Source organism: Tetrao urogallus (assembly GCF_951394365.1).
Source record: "Tetrao urogallus genome assembly, chromosome: 25".
In the NCBI taxonomy this organism is placed as follows: Eukaryota; Metazoa; Chordata; class Aves; order Galliformes; family Phasianidae; genus Tetrao; species Tetrao urogallus.
Window position 1 is genome coordinate 3,676,627 of NC_136838.1, and position 12,069 is coordinate 3,688,695.

Sequence of the window (12,069 nt, forward strand, 5' to 3'; positions counted from 1 at the left end):
CCCTTTCCTTGCTTCCTCTGCAGTGATGCTCCGCCGTCCACAGCCTTGCAGCAGCTCTCAGCCCTGTTGGGTGTTCATACAGCCCCCAGCCTGGGGACGGGCTCAGCTCTGCACCACTTACCTGCTAAGAATAACTCCATAGAGCATCTGCCACACAGCCCAGGCAGCCCTGGTAGCACGGGGACGGGCAGCAGCATGCACATTTCCTTATAAAGCATTGCTACGGCTGCAGCACGCTGCCAGGAGCTCCTCTGCTTTTCCTTTCCCCGTTGCAATTCCCCCCCCCCCTCCTGGCAGCACTGCTCAGCACAAGGCTGGGGCATTGCTGGAAGCCCTGCAGGGTGTGTACCAGCACTGCAGGGGTGTGCCCCATTTTTAATTCCATTTCAGCCACCCCAGAAACAAAAGGAAATGATATTGGAGCGTGTCCCGAGCAACACTCGCTGCCCTTTCTCGTTGGTTTCAGTATGAGAAGGATGTGAGTCATGCAAACTGCTTTTACAGGCTCTGCTTCTGCAAACCAGTTCTGCTTCTCGCCGTTCCACTCTTTAGGGGAAGAGTGGAAGGTTTGGTAGGACAGCTGCCCGTAACCCACAGCACTCCTGAGCCCCATCAGGAATCTGCCCTGCTGATGGGGGCCGTGGTCCGGCTCTGGGCTGGGTGCTGCTGGCACGACTGCAGCACAAGTTGCTCCTCTTTTGTTGTAAAACCTTCACTTCAGCAAAAAAAAAATAGTTGCTCAGTCTGCAAACGCATTGTGTTGGCTACTGAGATAAGCTCAGACCTTTGGATTGTCCAGAGCAGAGTTTTGCCAGCAGCCCTCACTGCGTGATGGCGAGCACTGCATCTCACCACGGCTTTGATGGCTCTTTTAATGCTTGCAAATGATCTCAACCCTTCCAGTGGGGTCAGAGGAGATCTTGCAACAGGTGATCCGCAGAGGAATAATAGCGAACTTTGCATTGTGCAAAGGGTTGCTCTGGGCTGGCTGCTGGCCTTGTGCAAGCACAGTTATCAGCAGCACCCAGGGTCTGGCTGTGTCACGCTGTGTGTATGCCTGGGGCAATGCTGAGCTCTGCAGAGCCTTTGCAGGAGTGCTGTGCTGAGCTCCCCGTGGGGTTGGTTTGTTCCCCAGCTCTGTGCTCGTGGTCAGAATAAAGCAAAGTGCCAACACACGCAGCCCCCTTCCTCCCCTCCCACCTCCTTGAAGCTCTCTTCTAGGAACCGAGTTTCTGCAGCGTGTGCAGAACTGCGTGCTGCCTTTTGCAATCAGGCACAGCCATCGTGGTGCAGGCAGCCACGGGGGGGGGAGGGAAGGGGGGAACTGAGGCAGGCACTGTGCATGACTTTTAGCATAATTGAGAGGGTCCCAATTTCATATGGCTGGGGGGGAAAAAAAAAAAGATCTGGGGCAAAGAGTCCCTGCGGTGTGCAGGCGGCTTCCTTCGGCCTCAGAGGTTCTCAGCACTGCTGTGACAACACAGTGTCCCTGTCCTGTCCCCATCTCCTCCTTTCCTCGCTCTCCCTGATGGCGTCAGCATGAGCTCTGTGCCATGCAGGTAGGAGCATGGAAGCACTCTCCTGCTGCTGCTGGAGCACCTCGTGTTTTCCTGCACACACACACACACACACAGAGTTCAGTTTCGGGCTCAGTCTGGGTGCTGCTCTTGGTTCTGCAATTAGTTCACAGCCTTTTGTTTTCATTGGCCTTGGGGAAGTGACCTCTCCTTTCCCACAGCCTTTCCCAGCTGTGCTCCCACGCTGCTGCTTGGGGAGCCCAACGCAGAGCCCCAACCTGGGCTGGATGGTGCCCATGGGCTGCACACCAGCGCTGTGCTGCTCGACCAGTGGTAGACCAATATTTAACCAACAGTTGGCCAGCAGCTGACCGTGAGCCAGCAGTGTGCTCTGGTGGCCCAGAAAGCTGATGGTTTCCCAAAGAGGGGCCAGCAGGGCAGGGAGGTGCTTCCCAGCTCTGCTGTGCAATGGGGAGAACACAGCCGGAACACTGCGCCCAGTGCGGGGCTCCCCTGTTGCAGGCAGTCTGGGAAGTGCAGGGAGAGCCAGTGGGGGTCTGGAGCTCCTCTTGGGGGGGCTGGGAGCCCCAGGGCTGTGCAGCTGGAAGGCTGAGGGGATCTGCAGCTGCTGCAGGGGCAGCTTGGGGGGGGGGGGTTGGACTGGGAGAGCTCCAGAGTTCCGTTCTGATCCCTGCTTTCTGTTGGTCTGTGATTCTGTTTGCTCTTGGCTGGCTGGGCCATGCTCTCAGGGCTGTGTGAGTCACGTTGCAGAGGGAGCACAGCTTCTGTCTGGCCGTCTGTCTGCCTGTCTGTCTGTGTCTGTCGGGCCCAGCATCCACCCATTCCCTTCCCACGACGCGCGGGAGGCGCTGAGCTCGGTGCATCCCTGTGGTTCAGTGACTCAGGGAGCGCTCAGCCCCAGCAGCCAGGACACCCCAAACCCCAGCACGGTGCTGAAGGCAGCCCCTCCCTGCCAGGGGGCTGAGATTAACAGAGGTACAGACACTGCTGTCCCAAGGGTGGGCTGCTAAGCTGTGCTCCGGGCACCCAGTCCCTCCGTGCCCTGCAGGTGACACCGCTGCTGCTGCAAGGACAGCCCCGTGCACCCAAAGCCTGGGCTCTGGGAAGCACAAAAGGGCTCACAGCAAACACAAATGCTGTTTACTGGTTTCTAAACAGAGCACAGCAATGACTCAGAGCTGTGGCCGCTGTTGGGGCTGAGCTGAGTGCCAGCACTGGGCAGCAATTCCTCCTCGGCCCATCGCTGCCACACGGCTGAGTGCAAAGAGTTGGGGCTGCAGCTTGGCTCTCAGTGTGGGCGATGCTGGGTGGGATTCCCCCCCCCTCAGCACGTTGCCATGTGTCCTCGCTGCGGGGGGGCTCAGCCCTCAGCTTCCTGTGGGAGAGGGGACTGCAGATCGAGGAGGGGGGGGGGGATGCAGCAGCACGTGGGCTGTTTGCTGGTGGTAATGAGTTCCCCACGTGGGAGGGGAGGCCCTCAGTTCTGGGGGAGCTCAATTTGCCGCGGCCGTGTAATACTGTGGGTTTTAAGTGCCCCATTTTGGTGCCAGGACGTCCCAAAGTGTTTGATCCGAGTTTGGCAGCGTGGGAGCCCTTCGTCTTTGCAGAAGAAGTCGTTGGGTTGAATGCATTATCGAGGTGAACTCTAATTAGCTGAGTCCCCAGAGCCACCTCTACCACCCGTGCAGATCTCAGCTCTGCAGACATTTGCATCTGCCCTGCAAGGCTTCTCCTGGCTGTGGGTCGGTTGGGTCGTGCAGAACCCCACTGTGCTTTGGGGCAGCTGGGACCTTTCGGGGCGCTCTGATCCCAGCACCAACCGAGCGTGGGGATGCAGAGCACAGCTTAGCAGCCCACCCTTGGGACAGCAGTGTCTGTACCTCTGTTAATCTCAGCCTCCTGGCTGATGGAGCACCGAAACCCCTCCAGGTTTGATGCGATGCACCGATGGCAGCCCGTCCCAACAGCACCTGCAGCTTTTGGGCTCCCTGAGCTCGGGGCTCTTTCCTCACCCATGCAGGGCCAGGCGGGGGCTGAGCACTGCTCCCCTCTGCTGCTGTGCAGCAGCACCCAGTGAGCACCAGCCCTGGGAGCGCCGTGCTGTTTCCTCCTCCTGGAGGCACCGTGGGCTGTGCCACGGCGTTGGGGGCTGGTGTGGGGTGCAGGGCTGCAGTTTCCCACACCAGGAGTTAACCAGGGCATCCAGACAGAGCTCTGCTGACGTTCAGCAGGCGCTCAGTGCTGGGGGTTGTTATTTTAGCTGCCTTTGTTCACAGGGTTGCTAATATTCCCAAACGGAGCGTGCTTTTCTCAGCAGCATCTGCGCCATGCAGCTGACTCATGTGCTCTATGAGTGAGGATGACAAATGGCAGCGGGGACAGGCAGCTCTGCGGGGCCGTTCCGGGGGGGGGGGCTGTGGCCTTTTGCTGCCAAAGGAACCCATTGGGGTTTTCCTGGGGGCTGAGGGAAGGTGAGCATCCAGGAGGAGCTTGGGGAGCTCAGTGCTCTCAGCTCCTGGGGCTCGAGGAGCATCCGTGCCGTGTGTTTGGGGCTGGGAGGGGGTGGCTGTTGTGGTTCTTTGTGTCGATGGGAGGTGTAAAATGAAGCTGCCTGGTTTGGCTTTGAAGTTCCTCTTGGTTTGCAGCAGAACATCCCCATTTTCTCTTAATTTCCGCTACAAAAAGCACTTTTTTTATTCTTCTCTAAGGAGGCTGCTGACTGAAGTTGAAGCCCTGGCTTCAAGAAGTGGTACAGCTTTGATCCCTAAATGCAAAAGCTGGGAAGGAGATGGGATTAACGTGATGACTTCTGCAGATAAACATTTGTGAGCTGTGTGTGTGAGCTGAACAGCAATTAGGAGGGCAGAAGCACGTGCCCTTGGATTGGCTCCCAGCTCGTTAACCTGCAGAGTTCAGCATCCTGCCTACGGATTCCAGACAGCAGGGTGGGAAACTATCCTGAATCCCTTCCCCTTTCCTCACAGTGAAGGGAGCTCCAGCTCCCAGTGTGGTGAGTGCCCTCCCAGAGGTGTTCCAGCTCTCCCCACAGCCCCGTGGGGCTTCTCCCAGCACTTCCCACTCTGCCTGGAGCTGGGGAGCCCCACACTGGGCACAGTGCTCCAGCTGTGCCCTCCCTACTGCAGAGCAGAGGTGGGGAGCAGCTCCCTGCCCTGCTGGCCCTGCTCTGTGCAGTGACCCCAGGGAACCGTTGCCTTTCTGGGCCACCAGGGTATGCTGCTGGCTCGTGGTCACCCGGTGGTCAGCTGTTGATCCACCAGGACACCACTGACACCACCAGGTCTATCTGCTGCCTCATGGTCTCCTCATTGGCCACCAGGACCCCCACGTCCATCTCTGCACAGCTCTCTTCCAGCAGCACAGCCCCCAGCACGTGCTGTTTCCCCCCAGATGTAGGACCCTACACCTGCCCTTGATGAACCCCGCCGGCTTCCTCTCCTCCCCTCTCCATCCCATCCCAACCCCTCTGCAGGGCAGCAGCACACATCCCTGCATGCACATCTCCCTGGCTGCACACCCTGACCCCCCCCCTGGCCGTGCTCAGTGCCCTCAGCCCCAGCTCTGCTTTGTGTCGTCAGCAGATGCTTTCCTTTCCTTCATCTCCCCACCACGTGGGTGGCAGTGCTGCGTCACGGCTCTCTGGGTGCTTCCATGAGCTCTCTTTGCTTTCTTCCTTTTCTGTCGTGCACTTATTGCCTTTGTTTTCCAGTGCTGTGGCTGATGATTGTGCAGCCACGCTGGGCTGGGAGACACCTCTCACCACAAAGCCATGTGTCAGAGGTTTGCCTGTTTGCAATCTGCAAACAAATGCGGAGCCTGCATGCAGCCTTCTGGGTTCGCTTCTCTTTAAGGGATTTGTCTTTATTTCTTGTCCTGTCCTGGTTATAAAAACCCACTTCCCATATGGCTGCCAGGGATTAGGGGGGCTTGCTTTGTGCCTTAGAAGAGCAAACTGCAGTGTTTACATTTGTGGAGGTTGGATGAGGTCAGCACTGTGTCATCAGGAGGAGGAGGAGGAGGAGGAGGAGGAAGGTGCCCGTGTGCCCAGGACAAGAGCATGCACAGTGCTGGGGCTCTGCTGTTTGCTCCTGAGCTTGTTTTAGCAGCAGTTCCAATTGAAACCAAAGTGGCTTTGAGCCACCTCAGCAAACCTAGGTGAGCATTTCCACTTCCAGCCTTCCTCCTCTTATCTTTTAGCCTTGGAGACACCGGGTGGCTGCACCTCAGCTCAGGTTTGTCTTTCAGTGCTCACTGCCCACATCTGCGCTGGGCTGTGCTGCAAAGGAGCACGAATGCAGGGGAGAAGTGATCCTTCTCCACCAGAAAAGCAGTGTGATGAGCTCCAGGTCTGTGTCCTTTGGAGCACAGCTCTCCTGGTGCCAGGCTGGAAGAGGTTAAGTCCTGGGAAGCGAGACCGGGTCTGCTTGGAATGTGAGGAATTGACAATTAGCTCCCTTAGCAAAACAGGGCTGCTGGAAACCGTGCTCCCTGCTTGGTTAAGACCTGTCTCCTTCACTGTCTAGATGAGGTCCTGCAGACAGCCAGGAGCCAGCTGCAAAACAAACCCCGAGCATCGCCTGCCTTCGTGGGCCGTGCTGAGATGGGATGGCAGGGGGCTGCGTGCCATGTGCCCCCCACGTGTCCCCCTGCCATCCCAGCCTGCCCCCCCACGTATCCCAGCCCCGTGGCCACCGTGTGGTGCTGGGAACGTCGCACCACAGCCCTGCACTGAGCCCAGCTCGTGCGTTCTGCTTCGCATGAAAGCTCTGAGCAGCGTCAGCCCCACGCGCTTCTGCACCCTTTGAAGTGGTGCTGGCTGGGTGCCTCAAAAGCGTTTTCCAGCGGTGGCGGTGGGGGAAAAAAAAAAGAAAGAAAGAAAAAAATCCCATTGTGCTTTACGAATAGTTTGGTTTTGGTTTGTCCCCGGTTCTCTCCGATGCTCCACAGCTCTGTGGAAGTTTTGGCTCGCGGTGCTGGGAGTTCAGCCCTGCAGCTGCCTCGTGGTGGGTGATGTGAGCCCCATATGTGAGCCCCAGGGGGGTGCTGTGTCCCCTAGGTGAGTGATGTGAGCCCCGGGTGGGTGACACATCCTGCAGGTGGGTGATGTGACCCCCGGGTGAGTCCGACATCCCCCAGCTGAGTGACACATCCCCCAGGAGGGCAGCACGTCTTTATCAGTGCAGATTTTCTACCAGAACCGATCAGCATTCCACCTTCCAGCCAGGGCTGAGCGATCTGCCAGGCCACGGCTTTCCAGTCTCCCCTCTGCTTCCAGTTCTGCACTGTGCATGTGGAGCTGACAGGCAGATCCTTTGGGTGCACTGTGCGTGCTGTGCTGGCTGCTGCTGATATTTGGGGAGCCCCGAGCTGCCCAACAGTGTGAAAACCTGAAAGCCAGCAAGAGGCTGCAGAGTGCAGCCTGCGACCTGGCTGTGCTCCATCTGCAGCATTCGGCACCAAGCTCTGCGTGTCAGTGCTGTGCTGCTCCCCTGTGTGCTCACAGCTGCAGGGCCTGAGCTGACAAAGCTCTCCCACAGCTGACAAAGTCATTCCCAGTTTCCCAGTTCAGCTGCTGGAAGGGAAAGGCTGCGTGGCCCTGCCATAACAGCCCCGTGTGCTGCTTCTCCTGCGTTGCTGCAGTGGTGACACTGCAGGAAAGCGTTTGCCTCCACCTTCCCTTTGTTTGCAGGTTTGCAGGCAGCTGCAAGAAGGAGCTCACAGCTGAGCGATGGGGAAGGAAAGCTGTGCCTTCATGCAGCGTGGGAATGGAGCAGCGTGGGGCTCTGTGCCCAGGGCTGCCCCCATGGTGCCGGCCCGTGCGCGTGGCCCCGTGCCCAGTGCTGCACATGTGAAGCTGTCGGGTTGTCCCACACGTTGCTCTCTGACCCCTCAGGAGGTGATGGGAAGTGCCAAGGAGGGTCCCACACCCCCAGCATCCCCCTGCCCTGCCCTGTGCCACAGCCCTGCCCTGCACCTTCCATTTTTAGCCTCCGCTTTGTTCCCAGCCTCAGCCTTTCCAGGGCAGTTCCCAGAGCCCTGAGCTCAGCCCGGAGCTGCGCCAGCACTGCGTGACTCCTTCCTGGAAGAGGCACAAAAGAAAGCTTTCCCCCCCCCCCCCCCTCCCCTTCCTCAGCAGATTCCGGGGCCGTGTGGGAGTGCTCCTCATTGCAAACCCTCACATGATGCTGCAGTCATCGCGTCAGCAGAGCTGCACGCCGTGGGGAGGGGGGGGGGGACCGAAGGTTTGTTGGCACTGAGTGGTTTCTCAGCACAGGGATGGAGAGCTGAGCTCCAACTTTGGGTCTCTCAGCCTTGGTTACCTGCAGGGTGCTTTTGTCCGATGGGGAGGGTGTTGCTTTTGCGTGGTCCCCAATCAGATCCTTCCAACCCTCTGTGCAGGTTTGGGTTCCTGCAGGGCAGCTCTCTGCTCTGCACACCGGGTGCCATCAGCGTGCAACAGCAGCAGCAAAGAAAACCCCGTCCTTGTGAGCAGCTGTGAGCCGAGCAGATTCACTGCTGCTGCCTTCCTGTGCCTGCTGCTGGGCAAGTGGTGCCTTGTGATGCAAAGGAAGGGTCCAGATCTCACCTGTGAGCTGGGGACAGCCCTGCTGGGCAGCTGGGTGTTGCAGTGGTGTGCAATGGCTGCGGGTGGTGGCAGCCCTCGTTGACCCCCCCCAGCAGTGCCAGGGCTTTGTGCCACGCGGTGACGATGGCTGCTGTGGTTTCGGTGGTGCCTGGCCCCTATTTTTAGCTGCCTTGCAGCGCCGTTTGGGTGCACGCGTGCATAATGGCTGCAGTCAGCGTGGCAAACAAACACAGCTTCTTTTTTGCACCGCACACAAAAGAAGAGGACGGCGCTCGGGGCGCTGCAGAGGGGCTCCAGCCTCTTCCCCCGCCACACAATGGCCGTGTTGTGCCTGCTGGGGCTGATGTCACCGCACACTGCTCTTGCAGCACAGCTGGGAGCTGCACGGAGCCAAGCGTGGGCCCTCAGCATGCAGCCTGCACGGCTCCTGGTTGTGGCCCTGTGCAGTGCTGCGGGGCTGGGAGCAGCGTGGGGCTGTTGGGGGGGTTTGCACAGATGGGGGCCGAGCTCAGGGCTGTGCAGGGCTCCGAGTCTCGTCTGCGGGTCACATTGAGCCGAGTGCATCAGCACCTTCTGTGCAGTGAAGGGCTGGGAGCTCCCAGCTGCTGCGTTCTGAAGCCGAGCACCGCAGCCCTGCAGCTGGGGCACCAGTGCAGCCCTGCCCCGTGCTTGCAGCAGGAGTGTTTTGCAGCGGCGGTGTTTGCAACAAGAGCGTTTGCAGCAGGAGTGCAGAATGCACCCGAGGCTCTGCTCAGAGCTCAGGTGCTGCCTGCTGCAACAGAAGCAGAGAGCCTGACCTGCTGGGCTCCTGCTTGAGCTGCACAAAGCGTGCAGCCTCGTGTGCGTGTCTGCAGGCTCAGAGCAGAGCTGCGGCGTGCAGCCTGGTGCGTGCAGCGCTTGGGTGTCTTTTGCAGCTGCACCCAAGCGTGGCTGAATGCAGAGCTGGGGAAAAAAGGGGAGAAAAACCCAGAGGTGAGCAGAGAGCAGGGAGGTGGCAGTGGGGAGGTGGCGCTGAGCTGAGCTGTGAGCACAGGGTGGCTCAACCCCGGTCCCGTTGCCGTGCTCCGGGGTGGCTCCAGCTCTGCTGCTCTCGCTGAGCTTTGTCCCACGCCACACAAATCAGGAGGTCTCTTAAAGAAGGGGGGAAAAAAAGAAAAAAGACATAAAAGGGGAAAAAAAAAAAAAAAAAATGCTGCACTCGGGGAAAAAAATTCAATGGCTCATTCAGCTGTTAAGCTACTGGTGCAGGAAGTGTAAAAGAAAAGTGGAGCCTGCTTTGTTCTGCCCAGACGAGGAGCAAATGCCGTCGCCCTCACAGCCTTCTTCTGTTCCAGAAAAGCATGAGGTCACCTCCAGCGCGGGGCTGGGGGCTGCGATGCACCGCGTTGGGCTGCGTGGCGCCACCCCGGCACCCAGCCTGCACCCACAGCCACCCCGCTTTGGTTCTGAGCCGTTCCCCCCTCGTCCCACCCTCGAGCACCTCCAGGCTGTGCAGTCACTTCAGTGCTCTGAGCTCAGCTCAACGCTCTGAGCTGCCGGGACGGCGGGGGGACGCAGAGCTCCGTCACCAACCCAGGCAGCAGGGCGTCCCTTGGGTGCTGCTGTGGGGACATCCCCACATCCCGGGCTCTGAGCAGTGGTGATGGCTGGGATGTGCTGCGTTTGCTCACCCTGCTGGGAGCGGCCGCTTGCAGCTATGAGAGGCACGGCAGGAATTCCCAGCGCCGTGGGGTCGCTGTGCGTTCGCCCCGTGACGCGGCGCTCCGTGCTGCGGTTGCACCGGGGTCATTGAGCCGCCGCCACCCGTCAGCGCTGATGTCCCTGCAGCCCCCTGCCCTGCAGGCCCTGCTCTTCTCAGGGGCATTTGCCAAATGGCAAATCCACATGGCGGGGCTGAGCTGCAGCACCTCGCAGTGCCGCACGTCCCCTGTGCGCAGCCCTCGGTTGCCCACCTTTGCGTCTTCCCCCCCCCCCCGGCAGCGCGTTTCTCTGAGCCCCACACGAGTGCTGCTGCGAGGAGAGGGGAGCTGGAAGCAGGAGGCGTTCAGCCACCAGCACGACTCCCCCGCGTGTGGGGTGAGGAGGGGATGCAGCCCCACGCTGTGCCAACCCTGTGCCCGTTGTGCTGCAGGATCCTCAGCGCTGGGCCCGGCGCCGATGGCAGACGATGTCGACCACTAACAACATCGCTCAGGCCCGCAAGCTGGTGGAGCAGCTCCGCATCGAGGCCGGCATCGAGCGCATCAAGGTGAGCACAGGGCCCTGAGAGGAACAGCAGGGACCCCTATGGAGCCCCATAGCACAGGGACCCCCATAAAGGAGGCATCTCCATAGCACATGGGCCCCTATGGACCCCCATAGCACAGGGACCCCCATAGAGGAGGCATCTCCATAGCACGTGGGCCCCTATGGACCCCCATAGCACAGGGACCCCCATAGGAGAGGCATCTCCATGGCACATGGGCCCCTATGAGCCCCCATAGCACAGGGACCCCCATAGAACAGAGGCTTCTACGGACCCCCATGGAGAGAAACCCCTCATAGCACAGGGATCTCTATGAACCCCCAGTAGCATAGGGATCCCTATGGATGGGGGATCTCCATATCACAGGGACCCCTGTGGACCCCCATAGTGAGGGGATCCCCGTAGCAGAGGGACTCTTATGGACCCCCATAGAGTGGGGACCCCCAGAGCACAGGGATCTCAATGAACTCCCAGTAGCATAGGGATCCCTATGGACCCTCATAGCACAGAGACCCCTATGGAACCCCATAGTGGGGGGGATCCCCTTAGCAGAGGGATCTCTATGGACCCCCATGGACAGGGGACCCCCAGAGCACAGGGATCTCTATGGAGGGGGAATCTTCATATCACAGGGACCCCTATGGACCCCCATAATGAGGGGATCCCCATAGCAGAGGGATCCCTATGGACCCCCATAGAGGGGGGACCCTCAGAGCACAGGGATCCCTATGGACCCACACAGAGGGGGAACCCCCAGATTACAGGGATCCCTATGGCCCCCTGTAGTGGGCTGGACCTGAACTGCAATAGGCACAGCCATAGGGAACGGCCTCTGACAGCCACGCAGCCCCCATCCCTCACATCTGGGGTGCTTTTCTCCTTTCCTTTTTCATCCCTCACCATCAGGATGACCCCTCCAACCCCTCTGCTCACCCTCTCTGCTCCCTTCCAGGTCTCCAAAGCCTCTTCGGAGCTGATGAATTACTGCGAGCAGCATGCCCGGAGCGACCCTCTGCTGGTGGGGGTACCAGCCTCCGAGAACCCCTTTAAGGACAAAAAGCCCTGCACCATCCTATAGCCACCCCAGCTGCAGTTTGTGCCCCCCAGGCAGGGCCAGGCCGGACCCGCTGGCACCGCGCAGCGCCGAGGGGTAAAGGCCAAACATCGGCTGCTGCGCTTCCATCCGTGGGCGCTGCGGGTTGGGGTGGTGGTGGAGGTGCCGAGCCGAGGGGGTGAACATTTCCAAGTAACACAAAAGAAATAAAAGGGGGTTGGGGGTGGGGGGGGGTGGGGGTTGGTTTTAAAAGCGGCGGTGGGGGTTGGGGGAGGAAGGAAGGGTTTGGTGGTGGATGGGCGAAGGGCCGCGGGGCGAAGGGAGCGCGGAGCAGAGCCGTGAGTGTGGGTCTGGGTGTGGGTCTGAGCCCCTCTGTCCACAGCGAAGGCATTGGGGGGGTGCAGCCATGAGGGGGGGGGGGGTGAGCGCTGCTGTGTAGGAAATGGGGCCAAACCCCCCCCCGACAAAGCGCCCCAAAACACAGCTCTGTAAATCGCAAAGAGGAAACGGAGAGTCAGGATGTGGGGGGGGGGGGGGGGTGAGGGCAGGGCTGGGGGGCACTGGGTGCAGCTCCTGGGCTCCCCCCTGGCCGAGTGCATCCATCCCAGCCCCACATCACCCCACATCC

The 12,069-nt window shown here is 59.9% G+C and overlaps 1 protein-coding gene across 1 annotated transcript; it reads left to right on the top strand.

Annotated features, from left to right (window-relative positions):
- Positions 1–10,309: 10,309 nt before the first annotated feature.
- GNG7 (G protein subunit gamma 7) lies at positions 10,310–11,465 on the top strand (the record flags this gene model as incomplete). Its single annotated transcript, XM_079546909.1, has 2 exons — positions 10,310–10,390; positions 11,340–11,465. The coding sequence occupies 2 exons, from the start codon at positions 10,310–10,312 to the stop codon at positions 11,463–11,465; spliced, it is 207 nt and encodes a 68-aa protein (XP_079403035.1).
- Positions 11,466–12,069: the final 604 nt, after the last annotated feature.